This window comes from Rutilus rutilus, assembly GCF_951802725.1.
Source record: "Rutilus rutilus genome assembly, chromosome: 9".
Classification (NCBI taxonomy): Eukaryota; Metazoa; Chordata; class Actinopteri; order Cypriniformes; family Leuciscidae; genus Rutilus; species Rutilus rutilus.
The window spans coordinates 1,343,501-1,365,823 of NC_140223.1; the positions used below are offsets into that span (position 1 = coordinate 1,343,501).

Consider the following 22,323-nt stretch of genomic DNA (forward strand, 5'->3'; position numbering starts at 1 on the left):
CGGGTCTAGGCTGGGTCCCATATGTGTGACCCTACAAGGATCTCATATGTGTATTTCTTCCACGGCTGCTCCTAAACGGAAGCCGTGTCTTTTCCTTGGGCTAAGTCACTTAGTATTTCATATGCAGTACATCCTTCGGGTTAGTCCATATGTATATCACCACATAACTCCTTTTGGGAAGAATGTGGGTTCCGCAGCGTTCTCCTTCCAAACAAGAAAGGTCACGCTTCCCAGTGTTCTCACTGTATGGGTTATCACGGAACAACAGTGACAGATACACTCTGTGTAAGCCATCTCCTATCGTCCTTCCAGGCAAGAAGGGACAACAGGCTCGCACAGGGTGCTGGATGGGGTCAGCAGCTGTGGCTCTTTAATAGGGATTCCTATTCGTCGGTCACAACGTACGTCGAGAGTGACCGACTGATAGGGAACGTGAAGGAGGGAACGGAGACATACGTCCCGTCGCCACATCTGCTGTGACCCGCCGGGGTAGCCAGCTCATCGGCTCGCCTCCTCAGCAAAAAACTGAAGTGCAATCGCACATGCTGCTCATTATATACCCGCCTGCATGGCAGAGCAGCTGTTGCAAATGACTGCGCGCCAATGTGCATTGGCTCGTTTAGTTTCATTCGAAGTAGATTGGCCTCTCTAGCGAGATTCCTATTCGTCGGTCACGACGTACGGCCTTCAGGGAACAAGGGTTACCATACGTAACCGAGACGTTTTTCAGTGTGACTATCAGTACTGCAGTATCACCTTAATGAGGAGCAGCTCATGTGTTCAATCATTTACTGATCAAACACATGAACTCACAGCAGCAGGAGAAATAGAGCAAACGCTTCACACAGATATAGCGAATCTAGGTATTAGCTCAAATGATATAGGGAATCAATAATTCCCTAGATTCTTTCTAGGAAAGGCAGATTCTTTCCCTTTTTCTGATCACATGTTGCTCTCGTTCACTGTTAACCCTCTGAGGTCGGCAAACGCGCCGGCGAATTTTGCTGGATTTTCTTCACATTGTAGCACTTTAAACTTAAATTACTCAATTACTCTAAAATACATTTATGGTCATACAGAAAAAAGAAATATAAAAAAAGAATCTGTGATATTTCTACTTTTGTATGTGTCCACTTACAATCAAATCAAAACATTGTGCTTTTGAAAAATAAAGAAAATAAACAGGGTGTGCGTTCTGCTTCTCCGTCGCGGTGAATTTTTTTTTCTTGAGCACGTCTATAAACTGAAACAAAACTCAGCGAACACTTGTCACACATTTATGAGCCATATACCTTTATAAACATTTAAGTGTGTACTTTTAAATGATCGGATTCAAACTGAAAACAAATATTCTCTGTTTAAGTAATTTGTATAAAACCAACAAGATGTCCAGCTTCTCAAACGCTTCCTAATTAGTTTTAATTTGACCACGCCTACTCGCGCAAAAGATATTCACATGCAAATCTCCACATGGAACGCGAACGCGCTCATTGCCTCAAAAACAAAACACCAAAACACTTCATCAGTCTCTGCTTTTCGTCGAAATTGAAAGACGCGTCGTGAGCTTACATTGGCTTTACCCCAGAAGAAGAACGCGATTTGAAGACAAGAAAGATAAGGTAAGAAATTCTTACATATTAGTTTGTTATTGTTGCATAAATTTCACATTGCAGTTGAACTGTTGCTAGATATATGGTGAATATTATAATATTTAGATCTGTGTTTACTGTTACTGTGTTTGTGGATATCTGCTCAAACGTAGATATGTATATGGTAACCATAATGTTTTATATTTGAGGGCGATCGCGTTTGAATGTATCACATTTTGGATCGCGATCGCGTTTGAATGTATCATATTTTGGAAAAGCAAAACGCTCCAAACGGCTACATGTTTTTACTATTATCTCATTTCATATCATCATAACGAATGGAAACATTTGAAGTAACATGATAATCAATATACTTTTCTCTAGCTTAGTTACTGAAATCTTTTGGAAGATTTATATAGGCTGCTATATTGTTATTATTTTATGCAGCACTGCGCATAGCCTATACCTACAAGGCACAACAAACCTGGTGTTCATTATATAATATATTGTTGGAAACGTGTGTGTGTGTGTGTATTCTGTGAATTTTAAAAAGCAATATGAATTTAAAAATTTAAAAATCTAAAATGTATTCCCAAAATCGTGCAGGCCTTTCTCTTGATATCAGTATGTTCACTTTTTTTTTTTTTTCAGGACCCAGATGCCACTGAGTCCTGCTGACTTCAACATTCACAGTACATGTCTCTGTACATGAACATGGTAAAGTGAAAATCAAACACCTTGGAAATGAAAGGTATGTACTGGCACAAAGGTCTCTTTCTTTGGATCATGTTGTGTTGTAAATAAATCCAAACAATCTAAAAGCCATTCTTTTCTAAATCTCCTCATTCTTTGTGGAAGGTTGGTCAGAATGATGGGCCCTGATAAGCTCCTAATAGGGCCATTAGGGAGTGTCTTTGTCTTTCTCAGGTGTAAAAAGCCTTACATATTAATGAGGTGATCCGCCCCTCCCGCATAAAGCTTTATCACACAAAACACGTCGTAAAAATTTTAAATCAATATATTGTCTTCTCTGAATGAGCAGTCAGGGTGATTTTCACATAGTTTTAGAGCAAATATTCTAGGCTATGTCATACAATTTTCAAAAGTCTTGTGAAGAAATAATCAGTATGGGTTTCATGACCTTATTTCAGTGAGAATATTTATTTTCACAAACCACGCATAAATGTCATTATCTCAAAACTACAAACTTTTACACACATGCTGCTGATATATTATTGTAGCAGAGTGTGTGCTGAATACAGTGTAATTAGACTTTAGCCATGAAAATGTCACAAGTAACAGAAATAACCACAAATGTCAGAGCATGTCAGAACACCTCCAGGGCCCAGAAAACAGCTCAGACCTCAGAGGGTTAATCTCTCACTCTCCAAATCTAATCTCCCACGTACTATAACATTCCGAAATATTAAGGATATCAACTTGGACATTTTATCCTCCAGCATCACTAGTTTTCCCAGTATCGACAGTTTTTCTACCCTGGATGAACTGCTCTCTCACTACAACTACAATCTTCATAACCTCTTTAATAATCTTGCTCCACTCAAAACCAGGACTGTTTCATTTACTCTTTCTGCACCTTGGTTTACTCCCACTCTTAGAAAATTAAAAACAAAAGGAAGACAACTTGAAAGACTTTACAGGAAAACGAATCTCACTGTGCACAAGGACATGTATTTAAATCACATTCTTTTTTACAAAGATTCGATTTCTAAAGCTAAAACCACCATTTTCAAAGGCCCTTTTTTCTCTCATTACAAACTTCATAAAACCTCGGGATCCACTTCCTCCTCACTTGTATTCCTCTGATTTTTGTAATTCTATATCATTTTATCTTTTTTTTTCTTTAAAAATTGAACATATCCACCAGCACCTTATGTCTACTTCTGATCCGAACTCACCTGTCCCCGTTTCATTTGCTCCCACCTGTCTACTCTCAGCATTTACCTTACCCTCAGTAAATGAAATTAATGAACTCATTCAAAAATCCAAATCTTCAACCTGCAGATTAGACCCCCTTCCAACTGTGCTTGTGAAAGCCACTGTTTCTTTTCTGTCCCATCTCATTACTAACATCATTCACTCTTCACTTACCACTGGAATTGTTCGTTCTTCTCTTAAAACAGCTTCTGTAACTCCCATTCTTAAGAAACCTGGTTCAGATCCCAAGACCATAATAATTTCCGTCCTATTTCAAATCTTCCATTCATCTCCAAAATTCTGGAAAAAATTGTTGCTGCTCAACTCCATACTCATCTTTCCTACAATAATTTATATGAACAATTCCAGTCTGGTTTCCGTCCTTTTCATAGCACGGAAACAGCACTACTTGAAATCACTAATAACCTTCTCCTAGCGGCTGACTCTGGTTTATTATCCATTTTTCTTCTGCTTGATTTGAGTGCGGTCTTCGATACTATTTCACACACCATCCTTTTGAACAGACTCTCTTCTATTGGAATTACTAACACACCTCTTAACTGGTTTCATTCATATCTTTCAGGCCGCACTCAGTTTATTCAGTTAAAATCATTCACTTCTCATTCTGTCCCTGTCATTACAGGTGTGCCCCAGGGCTCTGCTCTTATTTATCTTCTTCCTCTTGGTTACATCTTCCGTAAACATCAGATTAATTTTCATTGCTACGCAGATGACACCCAGCTCTATCTTTCAACCAAACCTAATTCCACACTTCCACCATCTTCCCTTACTAACTGTCTTCTTGACATAAAATCCTGGTTCACTTCAAACTTCCTTAAATTAAATAGCAATAAAACAGAATTGCTTCTTATAGGTACAAAATCAACATTAAACAAACTCCATAATTTTTCTATTCCCATTGATAGCTCCTTCATCTCTCCCTCCCCTCAGGTTAAGAGTCTGGGTGTCATCTTCGATAGCACCCTCTCTTTTACATCTCATGTTAACAATGTTACCCGGTCTGCTTATTATCATCTTCGTAATATCAACCGTCTGCGTCCTTACCTCACGCCTCACTCCACTGCCATTCTTGTTCACAGCTTAGTCACCTCCCGTTTAGATTATTGCAATTCTCTTTTGTTTGGCCTCCCACATAAAACCCTTCATAAACTTCAACTGGTCCAAAACTCAGCTGCTCGTATCATTACTCGTACCCCTTTTATTCATCACATCACTCCTATTTTACAACAGCTCCATTGGCTCCCTATCATTTATCGTATCAACTAGGGATGTCCCGATCAGGTTTTTTTGCCCTTGAGTCCGAGTCATTTGATTTTGAGTATCTACCGATACCGAGTCCCGATCCGATACTTCTATAATACATTAAAAAAAAATAAAGAAGAGCGAAAAACAGATCCAGGATGTTCCTTATTTTTTATTTAATTCACCTTATTTTAACATTCAACAACTCTGTTAACAAACAGAGCACTTCTGTGAGGTAGCTTGAACAATCAAGTAATAAATAACATAAATTCTTCACTTTTGGACTTAGTGCAACAGTAAATATAACAAAAGTCGAATATATACACAAATAGCACCTCAACTTAAAATACCCAACAGGCATGTAAATAAAAAAATAAATAAAAGTGCCACAGTGTTTGCAAAGCCAGTAATGTGCTTGAACTGCACTCGCCGGTTTCACACTGCACGCGTTAGCAGAGGGTGCAGCGCGTATTTTTTTCGGCGCCCATGTTAACAGATTAGAGCATTCACACCGCACGCAGAGGCGGCGCGGCAGCGAGTAGCAGGAGCAGCGCAGAAGCAGCAGTGCCGCGATCGTTTCGGTGCCGAGTCTATTTTTGCTGCGCCGCTTACACTGAATTAAATCGACAATGCATTGATCATGGCCAAAATACACCGCAGTTTTATCCAAAAAGTGCATTGATGATATCTATTGTGTTTTAAACAGTCGATCAAATGACCAACAGCAATTTAAAAAGAAAACAATTGTCCAAAAACAAACTTGTTGCCAGAACAATAAAAACAAAGATGAACCAAAAGTTATATAAATTAAATTATTAATAAAATAAGCTTATTGACAAGTCTTTTCTCTTAAATGTATTTGAAAACGAAATAAAGCAATGCCAACTTATCCATTATAGAGTACTCTGTCTGTACACAACCCGCGGTTCAGCAGCGCGTGACAAACGCTGCCAGTGTGAAAGCAAAACGCGCGTGTCCTGCTCCTGCTCACCATACGCACTGCTCCTGCGCTGCTTACGCGCGTGCAGTGTGAAACCGGCGTAACTCTGTGCCACCGCATAACTATAGATGTGTTAAAAAATAATGAGAATATATATACATATATATCCGAGTCCTGATCGGGAGGTAACGTCCGATTCCGATCAGTCTGAAACCACGTGATCGGACATCCCTAGTATCAACTATAAAATACTTCTCCTTACTTTTAAAGTCATTCATAATCTAGCCCCTTCGTATCTTTTTGATCTCCTCCATATACCTACACACGCTCGTACTCTTAGTTCCTCTTATTCTATTAATTTCACCGTTCCCCGTGTCCGCCTTGTTACTATGGGGAGTAGAGATTTCAGTTTCTTTGCTCCTCAGCTCTGGAATTCGCTTCCACCGGATCTCCGTAATATTGATTCTCTCACACTTTTCAAATCCAAACTCAAAACTCATTTGTTTAGAATAGCTTACTCCCTTTGACCACAACTGCATTTTCTTTTAATTGTATTGTATCTCATTGTTTTTAAATATTGTTATTGTTGTTGATGATGATGTAAGGTGACCTTGAGTGTCAAGAAAGGCGCCTATAAATAAAATGTATAATAATAATAATAATAATAATGATGAATCGGGGTTATGATTCATCTTCGCATACAGAATTAATAAAATGATTGAAACTGAACATTAGATCAATTGTATATATCAGTAACCCCTCATAATGAATTATGATTTAATCACTAATATATCAACAGTCCATTCCTCAGATCAATTATCAGAATAATTTTTAATGGAAATTAATGTAGCTATCCAACAATTCGTTTTTTTCCAGCAAACGGCCGTAACATTAACCCAACAATTTCTCAACAAAAATTATCTCTTTCTTATAATTCGAAGACAGCTGTTTTCTGGCCACGAAAACAACTTTCCTGTTTTTATAAAATTTAGGTTACAAATAGTAACAAAATTGTAAAGTTTTGTAGCTGAATCGTACGTTTCATTGATTTTGTAATATGAGGATTTAGACAGAGACAATCAAGGATATAATGGGTTTTAATACATTCAAACTACGTGTATATATATGACTAAGGTTTACACGAAAAGATGTAAAAACATAAACGACCAGTTAAACAATTACAAGATAACAAATGACAAATAACAGTGAGAAAGAGAGAGAATGAGAGAGAAGAATGAGCGAGAGAAAGTGAAAGAATCTCAGAATGGCAAAATCAAACAGTTAAGTCTGAGATAGACACTAATAACCTTGAATAGCCCTGACAACCTTAAAACAGCATTTAGATTCTGAGAAAATACTTGCTTGTGGTATGGCTCTGTGTTGTAGAGCTGAGAACAAACGTGCGTGTGTCCGTTCGAGCTGGGTGTTCTTCTCGTGCTTCGCTTCACTGAACGTAGGAAAAGTCCGAAGATGAAAATAAAGATTAAAAGATTAAAGAAAAGAAAAGAAAAGAAAAAACGGCAAAAAACTCCCTATGGGAGTTGTAGGACAAGGAATCTCTCACTGATGAAGTGCTGCTGAGAAATTTCCTAAGTCTGTCTTTTATGGAGTTTCTTAACTTACGCCTACTTCGCGTACGTGGACCAATCACTTTAGAGTATCTTGAGCGGGAAAAGTTATATTTGTCTTGTCAGGACAACTCATCTGCATAGTTTATGATAGTGTAAAAATTCAGCAGTTATACTCCAGCAAGATGGTACACACAGAAAAATACATTTTACTGTAATCTCCTATATCTGAGTGGCTCAGTCAAACTGGTACGGTTGAAGAGATACCAAGGACGACAGGAAAAAGAGGCGGAAATACCAAGTTACCATCGTATGCATGAATAGAAGCATTTAAAAGTTCGCTCCTTCAAATAAACGTCATAAACGAAGTGAATATAAACTGGGAAGCAGACAGGAGTATATGAAATACATATGACATGCTTATATTCTAAGTTTAATGTTCAAAGTTTGTGTATGTGTGTGCGTTAATGTGTGTTGGAATGCCTGTCCGGAGAAAGCCCCGTTATCTCTCTTGCAGGGGGGAGAATTGTTGATTTTAGGTAGAATCTCCAGAGGAACTAGATGAGCTGTTGAAGCTTTGTGGTCATAAACTTTTATGACCTAGCAGGAGGTAGGGTTACAGGATGCGATTCCATTGGGAGAAACATTCTTCAAAAATACATTTCAGAGCCACACACTAGTAGATCATGACTATATGCTCAACATCATAACTAATCAGACATGCATGCATACAGGAAGGTCAGGTACAATTCTGAGTTACATACAAAGGACGTTTGTGTGTGAATGTTCAGTCACAGAATTCAGTCTCTCGGGCCATCTGGTTTCGCTCCCTCGCTCCCTGGGGAGTCATAAACACCTCAGGGGAATCAGAACGCTCCAGACTTCTGGCTCCGCTCCGTAATTTACATCCAGGAGTTTAAGGATTAAAGTTTCCCTAACATTCCTAATGACACGTCATGTGCGCTCTGTCCATATGCTACACAGAAAAATATTCATTTTCTTACATCACATGAACAGACATGAAATGAATTTGATGAATTTGATCATGTTGTTTCAATAGCTTTGCTTGTAATTAATGTAATAATAGTTATTTCCCTGAATGTTATTCCATTTTGATTATACTTTATGAATTCACAGTGACAGTTTCATGTGAGAGTCATGTATGATCTTACCCCAGTATCTCCAGTTTACAGTGATGGTTCTCCAGTACAGCAGAGAGCAGCTTCACTCCTGAGTCTCCTAGTTTATTATATGACAGATCCAGTTGTCTCAGGTGAGAGGGGTTTGATCTCAGAGCTGAAGCCAGAGCAGCACAACCTTCATCTGTGACACCACAATCCCACAACCTGTAGAGAACAATGACACACTCTTCACTCTCTCTGATCAAAACAGACATCTTTGTTTTTTCTAATTGTGTTTCTAATTTGTGCAATATCTCTTTTTTAAAACAATGAATTCACTATATCAATAAGTTTAACTGTTATTTTAAGAGATTATGTCTCTATGTGAGGGAAAAAGATTATATAAAACTGATCAAATTAAATACATTGAATACATCTGTTTTTTTTCCATAAATATAAATGTAATAACATTTACATTTAATTTAAAATGAATATAAAAAAAATCTAAATCTAAATGTTAATATACATACATTATAAATGCATATATTTGAAAATCAATTTCTCACACAAATATCATAAAAACCGGTTAAGTAGATCACAAATCAGGGTCAGGTAGGTGGAGGGTTTAAAAGCTGAAGTGTGACTCATATTTTTGTTAAACCATTCATTTTTAATGTTTAAGTAAGACATGTTATAATGTTTTAACAGTGATGCTTGTTCTCAGTGTTACTTACAGAGCTGATCTAGTTGCTGTAAACACAGGCATCAGCTTCTGAAGAACTTCATCTCCAGTGTTTTGTGTGACACTAATTGAAAATAAAAAATAAATAATTCATAATTCATATCATAAGTAAATAATACATTATACCTTCATAAATACCCTCAAATATTTTTTCATTAAACACTGCTTTATAAAGGACATGTGAAATGTGAAAAAGTTGTTTTAGTATCTATAAGTGTAGAAGCCTCGTATTCAGCCAACACAGATTTGATGTTTTCTTTTTTATTGTCAATGTTGCTGTGAGAGATCTATTAGTCTGCATTTACACCATGTCATGATTCTGCCTTCGTGTCCCAGATCTTCTCTTGTCTTGAGGCAGGATCATGAGGCAGGCAGGGGGGTGCCTTGATTTCATGAATCAAGAAGTATTTTGTGTTAAACAAGTTTTGAAATTAAAAGTAAGCTAATCTAATCTAATCTTTTATCCTCACAGCGTGTCAGTTCCCTTTCAGTCGAGAACGTCAGACGTAGTCGGCGTCGACTGAATGGGATAACGCTAGGGAGCCTGTCTTCTTCGAGTACTGTTGAACGAGCCAATGCAAATTGACGTGCGTGATTCGCATCACACACTCCGCCCCCGTGGCACGGGTATAGATACGGAAGTGGATGCACGCACTAGTTGCTTTTTGCTTCGGAGCCGATCGTTTTTGATGTCTCTGAAGAGTATTATTGTATACAACAAGCGATTGTGTCGATGTTCTTCTGGAAAAGACTCTCCCAGTGCTGGTGATTTCTACAGTGCAGTGCAGTGGTGGTCGCGAGCTTTTGAGCTCTCAACTGCTGTTTTAACAGCATCAAATTTCTGTGTTTGTTGACGGCTGGTTAGAGGGCGAAAAATGAGTGCTTCACTGTTTCAGTTCACTGTTCAGTGTTGCCACGGTCAGTCCCCTGTGTGCTCCGGCACTGGTGATGGGTCCCATTTCACGAGTTCACACTTACAAATAAGTCAGATAGAATAAAAGCGTATTTGTCGTGCTGTCCGAGGAGAGGGCTCCGGGCTCGGTATTCCCCCCCCCCAGTACTCCCCCCGTATTCCTGGCTGTAAAAGAAAGCGCCAAGAGTGAGGAGTCGGGGAGGTGGAGGGATGCTGAAAAACTGTCAAGGAATGTTCGGTGAGTTGACAGAGTGAATATATATATACAGGCCCGTCGCGACAAGGCAAGCAAACCAAGCAATTGCTTGGGGCCCCGAGCTGGCGTGGGGCCCCAAGACAACGACTGGTTAAGAATAAAATGCAACAACAAACTGTGTGAGCGCCCCTTTGATTGTCAATGCAGTAAAGTGCAATGACACTGTTATCGGGTTCCCCCTCAAGGGGGCCCCTCTCAGTAGTCGCTGACAGCAGCCAGCCAACCACGTGATCTCTGCTGCCGGCAAAATACAAACATACCACTCGCAGTCTCGCATGCGTGACGCACCTGCTGTGCGTGCTGTACTATTCTGTAGCTTAAGTGCAACATGGAGCTTGAAGAAGCAAAGAAAAAATTAAAACAGGAGAATTAACTTTGAGCAAGTTTGGAGGAAAATCGGAGGTATGGAAACATTTTAAACTAGTCGTGGGTGACAACCTGCACGACAAGTGTTACGACCCTGCGCTTCCTTTCTCGCCTGCTGGTGGCGGGATGACTTGGGAGGGTGTGGTCGATTGTACACTCCTGCTGAATAATCTCATCTGATTGTGGAGAGGATAAAAGATGGGACTGATTTAATCCATTTCACTTTTCCTCTGGGGATCGGCAGTCCCCAGAAGAAGTCATTTGCTTGAAACTTTGCTTTTGCTGTATCAGCATTTCTTCACCCTTTGGATTATTATTTTTCCCCTTTATTTAAACCCTAGACATTATTTTAGATTATTTTGTATTGTATCATTTTGACACTTGAATAAAGAAACTTGCAAGTCAATCAATCTGAACAAGTGCTCATATTTTATGTTACGGTCGAGAGCGAGCTGTCCGTGACACCAGAAACACCCAGTCCATATGTGTAACCTCCACATGATATTTATAAAAGTAATCCTCGTCCTTCAGGGAACGAGGGTAACATACGTAACAGAGACGTTTATGTTTGTTCAAAATGTTTTAGACTGTAATGATTGCACTCAGTGTCACTTACCGATCATTTCTGTCTCCAATTAATCTGTTCAGGTTAAACATCTGCGGTGTCTCCTCTGAGGACAACAATACAAACACTAAAGCTGACCACTGAGACGAGGAGAGTTTCACATCACGTAATCCTCCATGGCTCATATGAGGTTCAGCTTTGTTCACTAGAGAAAGATCACCCAGTTCATTCAGACAGTGAAACAGATTGATGTATTTATCTGGAGAGGGATTCTCACTGATCTTTTCTTTAATATAGTCAACTGTTTTCTCATTGTTGTGAGAGCTGTTTGCTGTCTGTGTCTTTAGTTCTTCTAAGAGACTCTGATTAGACTTCACTGACAGACCCAGAAGGAAACGAAGAAAAAGGTCCAGATGCCCATTTTTACTGTCTAAAGCCTCATCCACAGCTCTCTGATGGAGATCAGATAGGGAAACTGTGTCTCCATTAGTTGGTTTGGTAATCTGGTCAAACACATTGATGTTATTGTTGATAAAGGAGAGATGCACATATAGAGCTGCTAGATGTTCCTGAATGCTCAGATGAACAAAGCAGAAGACTTTCCCCTGACACAAGCCCAACTCCTCTCTGAAGATCTGAGTGCACAATCCTGAGTAAACTGATGCTTCTGCCTCATCAATGCCACACTCGCTCAGGTCTTCCTCATAGAAGATCAGGTTGCCTTTCACAAGCTGCTGATAAGCCAGTTTCCCCAGTTTGACAATCATGTCTTCATCTTTCACTTTCTTCTCATAGTCCTTCTCATGTTTGATGTTGGTCTGAATGAGCAGGAAGTGTGTGTACATCTGAGTGAGAGTCTTGGGAATCTCTCCTCTCTCTGCTTCACTCAACATCTTCTCTAGAACAGTGGCTGAGATCCAGCAGAACACTGGGATGTGGCACATAATAAAGAGGCTCCTTGATGACTTCAGGTGTGAGATGATCCTGTGGGCCAGACTCTGATCACTGATTCTCTTCCTGAAGTATTCCTCCTTCTGTGTGTCACTGAAGCCTCGTACCTCTGTCACTCGATGGACACACTCAGAGGGGACGAGATCCGCTGCTGCTGGTCTGGAGGTGATCCAGATGAGAGCAGAGGGAAGCAGATTCCCCACAATGAGGTTCGTCAGCAGCTCGTCCACTGAGGCTGATTCAGTCACATCACACAACCTCACATCGCTCTGAAAATCCAGAGACAGACGACACTCATCCAGACCATCAAAGATGAACAACACTTTATACTCATCACTGGATATTTCCATTTCTTTTGTTTCAGGGAAAAAGCGATGAAGGAGATCTGAAAAACTGAGTGTTTTGTCCTTCATCAAGTTGAGCTCTCTGAAAGCAAGTGGAAATATGAGCTGGACGTCCTGATTCTCTTTCCCTTCAGGCCAGTCCTGGATGAACTTCTGCACAGAGACTGTTTTTCCAATGCCAGCGACTCCCTTTGTCAGCACAGTTCTGATGGGTTTGTCTTGTCCAGGTAAAGGTCTAAAGATGTCACTGCATTTGATCGCTGTGTCCTCTGTTTCTGCTCTCCTGGACTGTGTCTCAATCTGTCTCACCTCATGCTCATTATTGATCTCTCCACTTCCACTCTCTGTGATGTAGAGCTCTGTGTAGATCTCATTCAGGAGTGTTGGGTTTCCCTGCTTTGATATTCCCTCATACAAACACTCAAACTTCTGTCTCAGATTTGATCTCAATGTGTTGAGGACTTCAGCAGGTTTAGAGTCATGGCTGTAAGATTAAAATACCACATTATTACACAAGTCAGAGAAGTAAATAGCCATAATTACAAAACTATTTATGGGACACAGAACATCATTAGTTTTCTGAAATGTTTCAATCATTAATCATGTGTGTGAGTGATGTGTGATGTGAATTGCAGCACCTAAGATTAAACATCAACAACAAAAGTCCTGCATTTTACCTGAAACCAGGACACATGCTTTCATTAAAGTCTTGTGGTTGAATCACAGGCTTGTACACAGTTTTGTTTTTAACTGGTCTGGATTGAAGATTTGACCTTTAATCAGAATGAAGAGGGTAAAGAATCAGACACACTGATATTGATGTAATTGTTTCATTAACTGAGTAACAGACCAACAGCTTTTACAGTGTGTGAATGTATTAACAATACAATGCATAGAGCTTTACACAAGAGCACAATGATAATTATGAATAGACTGAAACTTACAGGTTTTATTGTTTGGTTCAATCCAGATCATTAAACTGCTGTATATTAATAATAATTTCATAAAATATCAAATACTATAAGCAAAACACTGTAGCGTATGGATCAAATCACGATGGCTTGTCATTTTAAGATTCAGAAAAGCTTTTAACCATCGACCTCATATATGTAAATCACAGCTTAGCGCCGATGAATCTGGACTGAATTGATCCTTTTGACATGTTTGTGACTTTGTAGAAATTGAACAGGAACACCTCCGAAGCTCGTCTGGGCTTCAATAGATCACTATCAATTTTAAACCCCCCTCTCACGGTACTCCAAGTCCAGATGGCCAGGAAAAGCCCTCACCTGATGCCCCATTACACACACACACACAAAAACGTCCTTTGTATCTAACTCAGAATATAAATAATTCTGAAATGTATATGACATATTCCTGTATGCATGCATGTTTCCCCCCTTATATTGGCATAGTTATGATTTCCCTAGTTGTGTTAGTTGAACTCTAAGTGCTTCATTTAGAGAATAAGGATGTATCTCTATGTTTGTATCTTCCAGATATAGCAATCTTGGTACCTAATTAAACCTTTCGGTGTGCCTTATATGTTGTAGGTTATGATAAAATGTATTATACTGTGTTTACCATCATTTGGAGTAGAAATGACAAAGTCTAACACCTTCATAAACCATGCAAACAAGGCGTCAAGCAGAGACAAAGAAACTCTCTCCTGCTCAAAAATTGCCTAATTCGATTGGTCTGACCACCCAGGAAAGGAGTGGACTTCGAACCTTTTAAAGAAGGATGCACACGTTATCAGTTGTTCTTGTTTTGGTCTTGTCTTGTCTTTGCTTTGTCTTCTCTCCTCTTCTTCAATTTTATCCTCTCTCCGTTTTGTTTTACGTCTTGCCTCGTTTAGTCTCGTGCTCATTCATTTCTACCTACGAGTGAAACGGACTTTAACTGAGTTTCTGGCAACTCTTACAAGTAAACCGTTTGAACTTTCCGCGAACTACACGAGCTCTGGAAGAACCGAAAGAACATTTCCAACTAACGGACACACCGAGAATGGACACTCACACACTCGCATTCCTGGTCAGCCACAAAGATCAATGCATGTATTATCTTATCTAAAGTTAAATGCGTTTAAGGTTGTCTGCTCTGCTTAAGTTTATTTGATTCTTTGCTGGTTCTCAAAGGTTAACTGGTTGTGACATTTTTGCCATTCTGTGACCAGGGGCCTCATTTATAAACGTTGCGTACGCTGCTCTCTACGCAATAATTGGTATTTATAAAAAGCAAACTTGACGGGAAAATGTGCGGTCCTTCACGCAAACTCTGACCCAGGCGTACGCACAAAAACGGGAGTAATGAGAAATGGCGACACCGTCGGCAGATGGAAGAAACACGTGAAAGTGTGTGAAAGTGTGTGAAACTGTAGACCGTTGTGTAAAAGAAATGGCAATACTGCCTCTCATAAATAACATGAAGACTTCACAACGCAAGTCTTACAATTAACAGCCTAAACGAACACCCGTTTGATCGATCTGCAGTGTAAAACAAAATCAAACGAAGATTACAACAGAAATGCAAATTAACACATATTTGCAAAAAGAAAAGTGAAATATGTTCTGCAATAATATTGGCATGTTATGCAATCCATCCTCATAACACATCTGTAGCTTGTCAGATGCAATCAATTGGATGGTAATAAAATGCCATGATGCCATCACAATGCGTAATGACGTGAGTGAAGTTACGTTTCTTGGTTTTCCTCTGTGTTTGCCATGATTTCGCAATCGATGAATATTAACTTGTGGGCGTTTCACGGACTATTTATGGGCAACTATGGGCGTGACATGAAGCCGCAAAAGCTGCGCTACATTTAGAATTGATTGTGATTTATTAAGGGAAAACTGCGTAGGATGTGCGTGCGCACGGTTTTATAAATCTGAATATTTCTGTGCGTACGCACGTCCTATGTTTCATCCGTACGCTACTTCTGACGCAAATCCTACGCAAAGTTTTATAAATAAGGCCCCTGCTCTTTCTTTCTTTATTTACTTTTGTTACTGTTCATGTATATATTCTTTGTTAAATGCAGTTGTATGTTTATAGTTTCATTTATTAAAAACCCGTTATACGCTTGATTGTCTCTGTCTGCTGCTCACAGAACACAGCCTCTTAAATGTGTATGATCTTAAGCTATAAGCTTTATATTGTTGATTATCCTACAAGTTAATAATCTTATAGAACAAGAAAGTTATTCTTCATGGCCAGAAGAATAGCCTTTATTGAGAGTTTATAAGAAAAATAATCCTCCTTGAGAGTCGATAAGAATATCGCATGGTTCGTTTGGCGGACAAACTAATTATTCGATGTGACATTTAATTTGGCAGGCATTCACAAATTCAATCTATAGCCCTTCTGTATATTCATAATTGATTGTAATTAGTTGTGGTTAATTATCTATATACAGAGATATAAACACACAGGCTATGTATTCCCTTTTTGGGCAATTTAAAATGTGTAAGTGATATGGCTCATAACCAGTATGATTAGTTATTGATTATTAATTATGAATTATACATTCCCCTCATTTGAGCTGGTATCGCTACAACATAGAAATGATATACCTGAGATCAGGCCATGTGTCTCCACTCTTAAACTTAATTGGCGGATCCATAGAGCAGTTACTCTTCATAGACACACAGCTGGACTCTGGGTTTGATCTCTTCTGCTGGACTGAACTGGTTTTCAAACTAAGTAATATAAAAAGCATACAGGCTTATAAATGTTGTGCACTTTTACTGGAATGGCTTTTTCTGAGATGTAATACAATATTTAACAGTGTTTGTTGAAAGTACCTGCATCCTGGAGGAAAATCTCCATCTCTGGATCCTTGTGAATCAGCCATGATGAAGATACAGGAGAATCTGATGAGTTTGATCTCCTCCACTGAATCTGAATGAAGAAACATCCCAACACTAAATTAAATTATTAAATAAAACAACATTCATATTTAGCTGATCATATCTGGAGTGTGGGAGAAAAAGGATCATGTGACTGTGTTAATATGAGGAAGTCACACATGAACACTCACCTTGATCAAACTTTTACAGGAAACGCAGCAGTGTGTTTATTAACCGCTAGATTATATTACAAAAGTTTCATAGTTTAATTAATGCCATTAAAAAAGATCCGAGTTTTCCGAAGATAGACGAATATCTTACAGGTTTGGAACGGTATGTGGGTGAGTAATAAACAACAGAAATGTCATTTTTGGGTGAACTAACCCTTTAAACCAGTTAACTTTACTAAAGCAATCGAAGAGCTTTCCTGTGTAATTACATAATAGAGTAGATGCTGTTACTGGAAGAATGTTTGATCAGTATAATGTCCGTATTACTCAATTTATGTCCATTATTATTTTTTATATATATTTTATATAAAAAAATATTCGTTTTCTCAAAATCACAACATTAAACAGGCAGTTAACAAATGATAGACACTCACAGAGAATGATGTTCAGTCTATGTTAAATATATAATGTAATAATCTATAAGCCAAGGCATATCTAATTTCACTCATTCACTTCACCTTGAAGATCCATGTGTCCCAGTGCACTGAAATATTTCATGAAAGTACTTACTCTCTTGACGTTTGTTCTCCGTTAATATATCATGTTTTCTCCTTCACGGCACAGCCTGAAAAACACCTTCAGTTGAACTGAACTTAGTGTTCAGAAAAGAGGATGTAGTCTAACAGGTTGTTATGGATTCGGCACATGATCTACTCTGGAGAGAGAAAATAAACCACAGAACAGCATCAGTCCCTGAAAATCACACGAATCCTGTGGAAAAATTCTTATTCATGGTTTCATATCAAAACATACATATACTCTGTAAAATACAGTGCAGCAAGTGGCTCAATTTTAGTGACTACGCCACCCCGGATTAACAGGGAAAAATGCCAAGGGGCATGGGCTTCCGTACAACAGTCTTTTTTTTTTTTAAAGTTAAGAAAGTTGGCCAACAATTATTTAAAACCAACAATAAATAAGTGTCATTGGCCGAATAGAACAAAACCCCAAAAATATATATTAAAAAAATCCCAAATCTTCACAGGGGCTGTAACGGTCACCAGCTGGAGTGCCCTTGAGAGCCACCAGAGGGCACTCCACATAAGACTCTCCTATTCACTCACTAACTACATTTCCCATAACTCACTGCCCGGACTCATCATCTCTGATTGCATTCACCTGTGTCTCTTCACCTGTGTCTCATCACCCTGTTAGTCTCAGCCTATTTATACCATGTTCACTCATTCACACACTGCGAAGTTTTGTATGTTGTTGCACTGCATTTCTGAGCGTTTTTCCCTGGTTTTGTGTCTCTTGGTTTTTGGATTTCTTGCCTGTTCCTTGGATTACTCTCTTGCCTCTGACCCCTGCCTGTTTTGTTTGTTTGGACTGCCTACCTGTGTTTTGACCCATTGCCTGTACTTTGGATTACGCCTTTGGATTGCCCCTCAAATAAAAGCTGCATTTGGATCTCTACCTTCGTGTCTCGGAGCAGATCGTAACAGGGGCTGAGGCCTCCTATAGGGAGCAGGCTAGTGTGACAGCAGCAGATCTACAATAGAAAGCACGCCAATCCGAATCACACCCACCAAATTCACTGCAAATGACACAAAAGTAGTGACACCGCAATAATGACACCCCTGGTGAAACAAAGCCAGTAATACAGCAGACAACCAGCCTGCCCCAGGAAGCCCTCAGCTCCTAAAGAACAATAAGAAAGGAGAGTCAGATAATCAATAAATAAAACAAATTTGAATAAACAAAAGAAAATAAAGAAAACACATTCAAAGTCAATTTACTGAATTAAATGTAACCAATATGCAAAAAAAAGGGACGTCACCACTTTTGAATAAGAAACAATATCAAGACTATAAAACTCGTCAAAACTCCGCAAATCACAACAAGCGTATCAGTGAGAACACTCGTTCAAATAGCGCACACACTCAAACCTGACTGCACATCACATTTTTGACTTTATTGATTAGCTTTATTCGTAATGCAATGGACCGGTCAACGGGACATAAATTAATCCTTAAAGGATGGGAATTTATGGGACATTTGCACAAAAAGAATACATAACTTACCGTAGCCTATTTTATGTCGCTCCGGAGTCGTATATCAGTCAAAAATGCGCCACAAAATATATATAGCCTAAGTCGCACTGGACTAAGTCGCATTTTTTTTTTTTTTTCCACAAAAAAAAAAAAAAAAATTTGTTACAGACAGTTCTCCGTTACGGACGTGAGCGCTCTGAAAGCGGCACTAAACGAATGTTTTAAAACTTTCACAGAGACCTCAAACTGAAAGCACAAAGCCTGTCTTTAAAGTCCCTGTAAAGTCAAAATTAAGTATGTGTTCTGAGTTTGTCATACCACCGAAAAATGTGTTATTAGCCACCCAGCCCAATTTCAATGATTAAAAAAGCCGCCAAGTAAATAAAATAAGCTATCAAAATCTCGAAAAAATGAGCATTAGTCTCAGCTCTCAAACGCTGGGGGCGTGTCCGCTGGCTGCGCTGAAACCACGCCCACTCGCGGGAAATATGACTGGAGGATGAAGGCCGAAGCGGACAGCGGGAGATAGTCGGTTTGGCCCCATTCACCAGTTACAGCGGATTATCAGTGAATTCCAGTTGTCTCCAACGAAAGTAAACTATCCTGATCTCTACAGAGGCGGGTGTGGTGGTGGTGATCATCAGCTCTCCATCAAGGTAACGTTAGCTCTTCACAAGATAAATCCACCTCTTCTTGATATGATAATTTTTCGGAAATTTAAATAAGGACACCGATCTGTTTTCTAAGTGATTGCATCCAGGGAATACGCATTTACATGACGAAGGCATAGCCAGAGCCGTGGGCATAGTAGCTAGCAAACTGTAGGCTGTCTGATAGTAACTCGCGATTGAGCGATAGGCTTAGTGACTCCGTGCGTCATCAAGTAGGGGCCCAATCAAGCTCAGGGGGTCGCAGTGCGTCATCGAGCCCCCGTTTTAGCCCCGCCCAAAAAATCCGGCTCACAGCAAGGGTGAAAAACTGTTAAACGGTCTAACTCCACAATTCAGTACTTCACAGTTCTCAGTCTTTGTAACATGTTTTAGCAATACATTTCTAGCACTTATAATGTGTTTAGAATTTTTTTGTAGAATTGTCTTTACAGGGACTTTAAATTTAATTTTGTTTTGTATTAATTGTATCTTAATTTTAATCGATGTTTCATCAACCAATTGTCTGGATTTAATAAATAAGTAAATAGGCCTATAGGCTATTAGAAAATAGATAATCAGGACACGGAGGCGCTGGCGAACCTGGAGCTCGTCTCATAAATGAACCGAAACTCAGCGTAGGGCTATAAGGTAGCCTATTGCCTCACAGACCTGAGACATATAGATAGCTTGAAATGTCTACTTTTAAGCAGAACAATTCAAAACGAAAGAAAACAGACTGCGCTGCTTATGTAATTCGTATGAAATGTGCATTTCTCTCTGGCGCTGCGAAGATCGCGAGTCGTCAACTTCATCTGTCTAGCCGACACTGACATAAAAAATAACTGTTTTATTAGTAAATAATTAAAATGTCTCCTGCTATATTTGACATATTTGCCTGTTCCTTACAAAACACTGACAGTGGGGTTTTTGACTGTTTTTTTTTTTTTGAGCAGCTGCGGACAAATTCTTTCGACACACACACAATATTACGTAACACTCTGCGCTTATGTTTTAAAAACATCATTTAACATATAAATAACAATTTTTAAATAGCCCACTTAAAGTGGTTATTACAAATAAATGACTAAATGCTGAAAATTAATAAAGTCTAGGCCTACTTGTTTATATCAGAGGATGTTTTAAGAGCGAATGAATTCGCGCTGTTTTGAAATAGTTCGTGTGTGGGCACTGTAGTTTTTTTTTATGAGGCTACAGACTATCTACTGAAGATTTAGGCCTAAATAACTGATCTCCCGGTAATATAGTGTCCTACTCTCCCCCTCCTCATGATGATGTATTTGCAGCTGTTTCTATAGAAAAATGCTGTGTCACTCGCACCAGTGCGCCCAGATATTTTTTTCACGTTCGCACGCCGAAATATTTACTCACATGTGCGAGTGAAACGGGCGCACTGTAGAGCCCTGTTCAGTCAGACCCAGACAGTCAGAATCAAATACTAACTACAAAACAAGTCTACGGAAATAAAAGTAAAGAAATACTAACAGCAAAACATAAATAAACCTTCAAGCCCACTTAGGGTAGTACACTTTTCGCAAAAGGGGTGGGCTTTCGACCATGACGCACTCCAGGAGGCATAAACAACAAGTTTATATACTCCAATGGGCGATAGCTCATTGGCCACGCATTAAATAATAGTGACATGTTGAGAACGTCACACGACCTCACTACAACAGGATAAGATTATGAGATCCCCTGGAGTAAGATGTTTTTTTAATGCTTGAAGAAACACAAAATACCAAACAAACCTCAAAAAGACAAATATTAATACAATTCCAAGAAGTCCAAATAGCAGCAAACAGAATAAATAAACAACATAAACCTAAAGAAACGTAAAGAACAAAAAATAAATTAAATACACAAATAAAATATTATCATCAAAAAATACCTTCAGAAGATTACATAGTTTTAGGCCTTTTTCTATTACACATGAGTCTTAAAGATTTCAAAGAAGATCATTAAATCTTCCTCTGTTAGGATGCAGCGGACAAGGACTAGGAGGGGGACGTGATCGTGATGCATTTTCAATTTGCACATTGAATTTTGCTACATTCATTGTGGGACACTTAATGACAATGCAATCGCAAGTGTCTTAACTGTGAGTGTAAATGCAATTAAGAAAAATAACATTTAAATGATCAGTTTTTGCTTGAACATGTTAGAATAGAATAGAATGAGGCATTTATATAGCGCTTTCATATGTACTACTGTACACCCAAAGCGCTTTACAATCATATCAGGGAATCTCTCCTCAACCACCACCAGTGTGCAGCATCCACTTGGATGATGCGACGGCAGCCACAGTACAACGGCGCCAGTGCGCTCACCACACACCGGATATAGGTGGAGAGAGGAGAGAGAGTGATAGAGCCAATTCAATGTAAGGGGATTATTAGGAGGCCATGATTGGTAAGGGCCAATGGGTGGAATGTGGCCAGGACACCGGGGTTACACCCCTACTCTTTACGAGAAATGCCATGGGATTTTTAATGACCACAGAGAGTCAGGACCTCGGTTTAACGTCTCATCCGAAGGACGGTGCTCTTTTGACAGTATAGTGTCCCCATCACTACACTGGGGCGTTAGGATTAGATGTTATCTAATCATTTCTGTAATACATTTTAATTTTGCAACTTATGAAGTGTTAAAATATGTATTCAATTTACATATTAAAACTAGTGTATAAAATGGCAAATGTAAATTATATAATTGAATTTTCACCAAACGTTGCACAAATTTAATGGAAAATGTAAATTTAAATACAGAAATGCATTGTCATTTTACATATTACATTTCAAATTGAATATTGCTACCAATATGCATCCATAACACGCCACCAGAAACAAGTCTGGAAAGACAGCAGCCCGGAAGATCTTTGAAGATTTCATCATGCGCTATGGTTTTCTTGCAAAAGATTCACCATGACCAGGGGAGGGAGTTCGAGAACAGCCTGTTCCAAAAGTTACAGAGTTACTGTGGGATTCTCCCTACCATCCCCAAGATAACCCGGCAGAGAGGTTCAAT

General features: G+C 39.0%; 1 protein-coding gene across 1 annotated transcript in view; it reads right to left on the bottom strand.

The window, feature by feature from the left end:
- The window catches only part of LOC311297688 (NACHT, LRR and PYD domains-containing protein 3-like), a 57,254-nt gene extending 40,737 nt beyond the window's left edge, over positions 1-16,517 (bottom strand). Inside the window, exons 1-6 of the mRNA XM_084420090.1 lie at positions 16,363-16,517; positions 16,132-16,257; positions 13,234-13,329; positions 11,313-13,040; positions 9,154-9,225; positions 8,471-8,644 (exon numbers count right to left, since the gene is read on the bottom strand). Of these exons, the coding sequence (XP_084276216.1) occupies positions 8,471-8,644; positions 9,154-9,225; positions 11,313-13,040; positions 13,234-13,329; positions 16,132-16,257; positions 16,363-16,475 (2,309 nt within the window). The 5' untranslated portion in view covers positions 16,476-16,517. The remainder of the gene's footprint in view (positions 1-8,470; positions 8,645-9,153; positions 9,226-11,312; positions 13,041-13,233; positions 13,330-16,131; positions 16,258-16,362) is intronic.
- Positions 16,518-22,323: the final 5,806 nt, after the last annotated feature.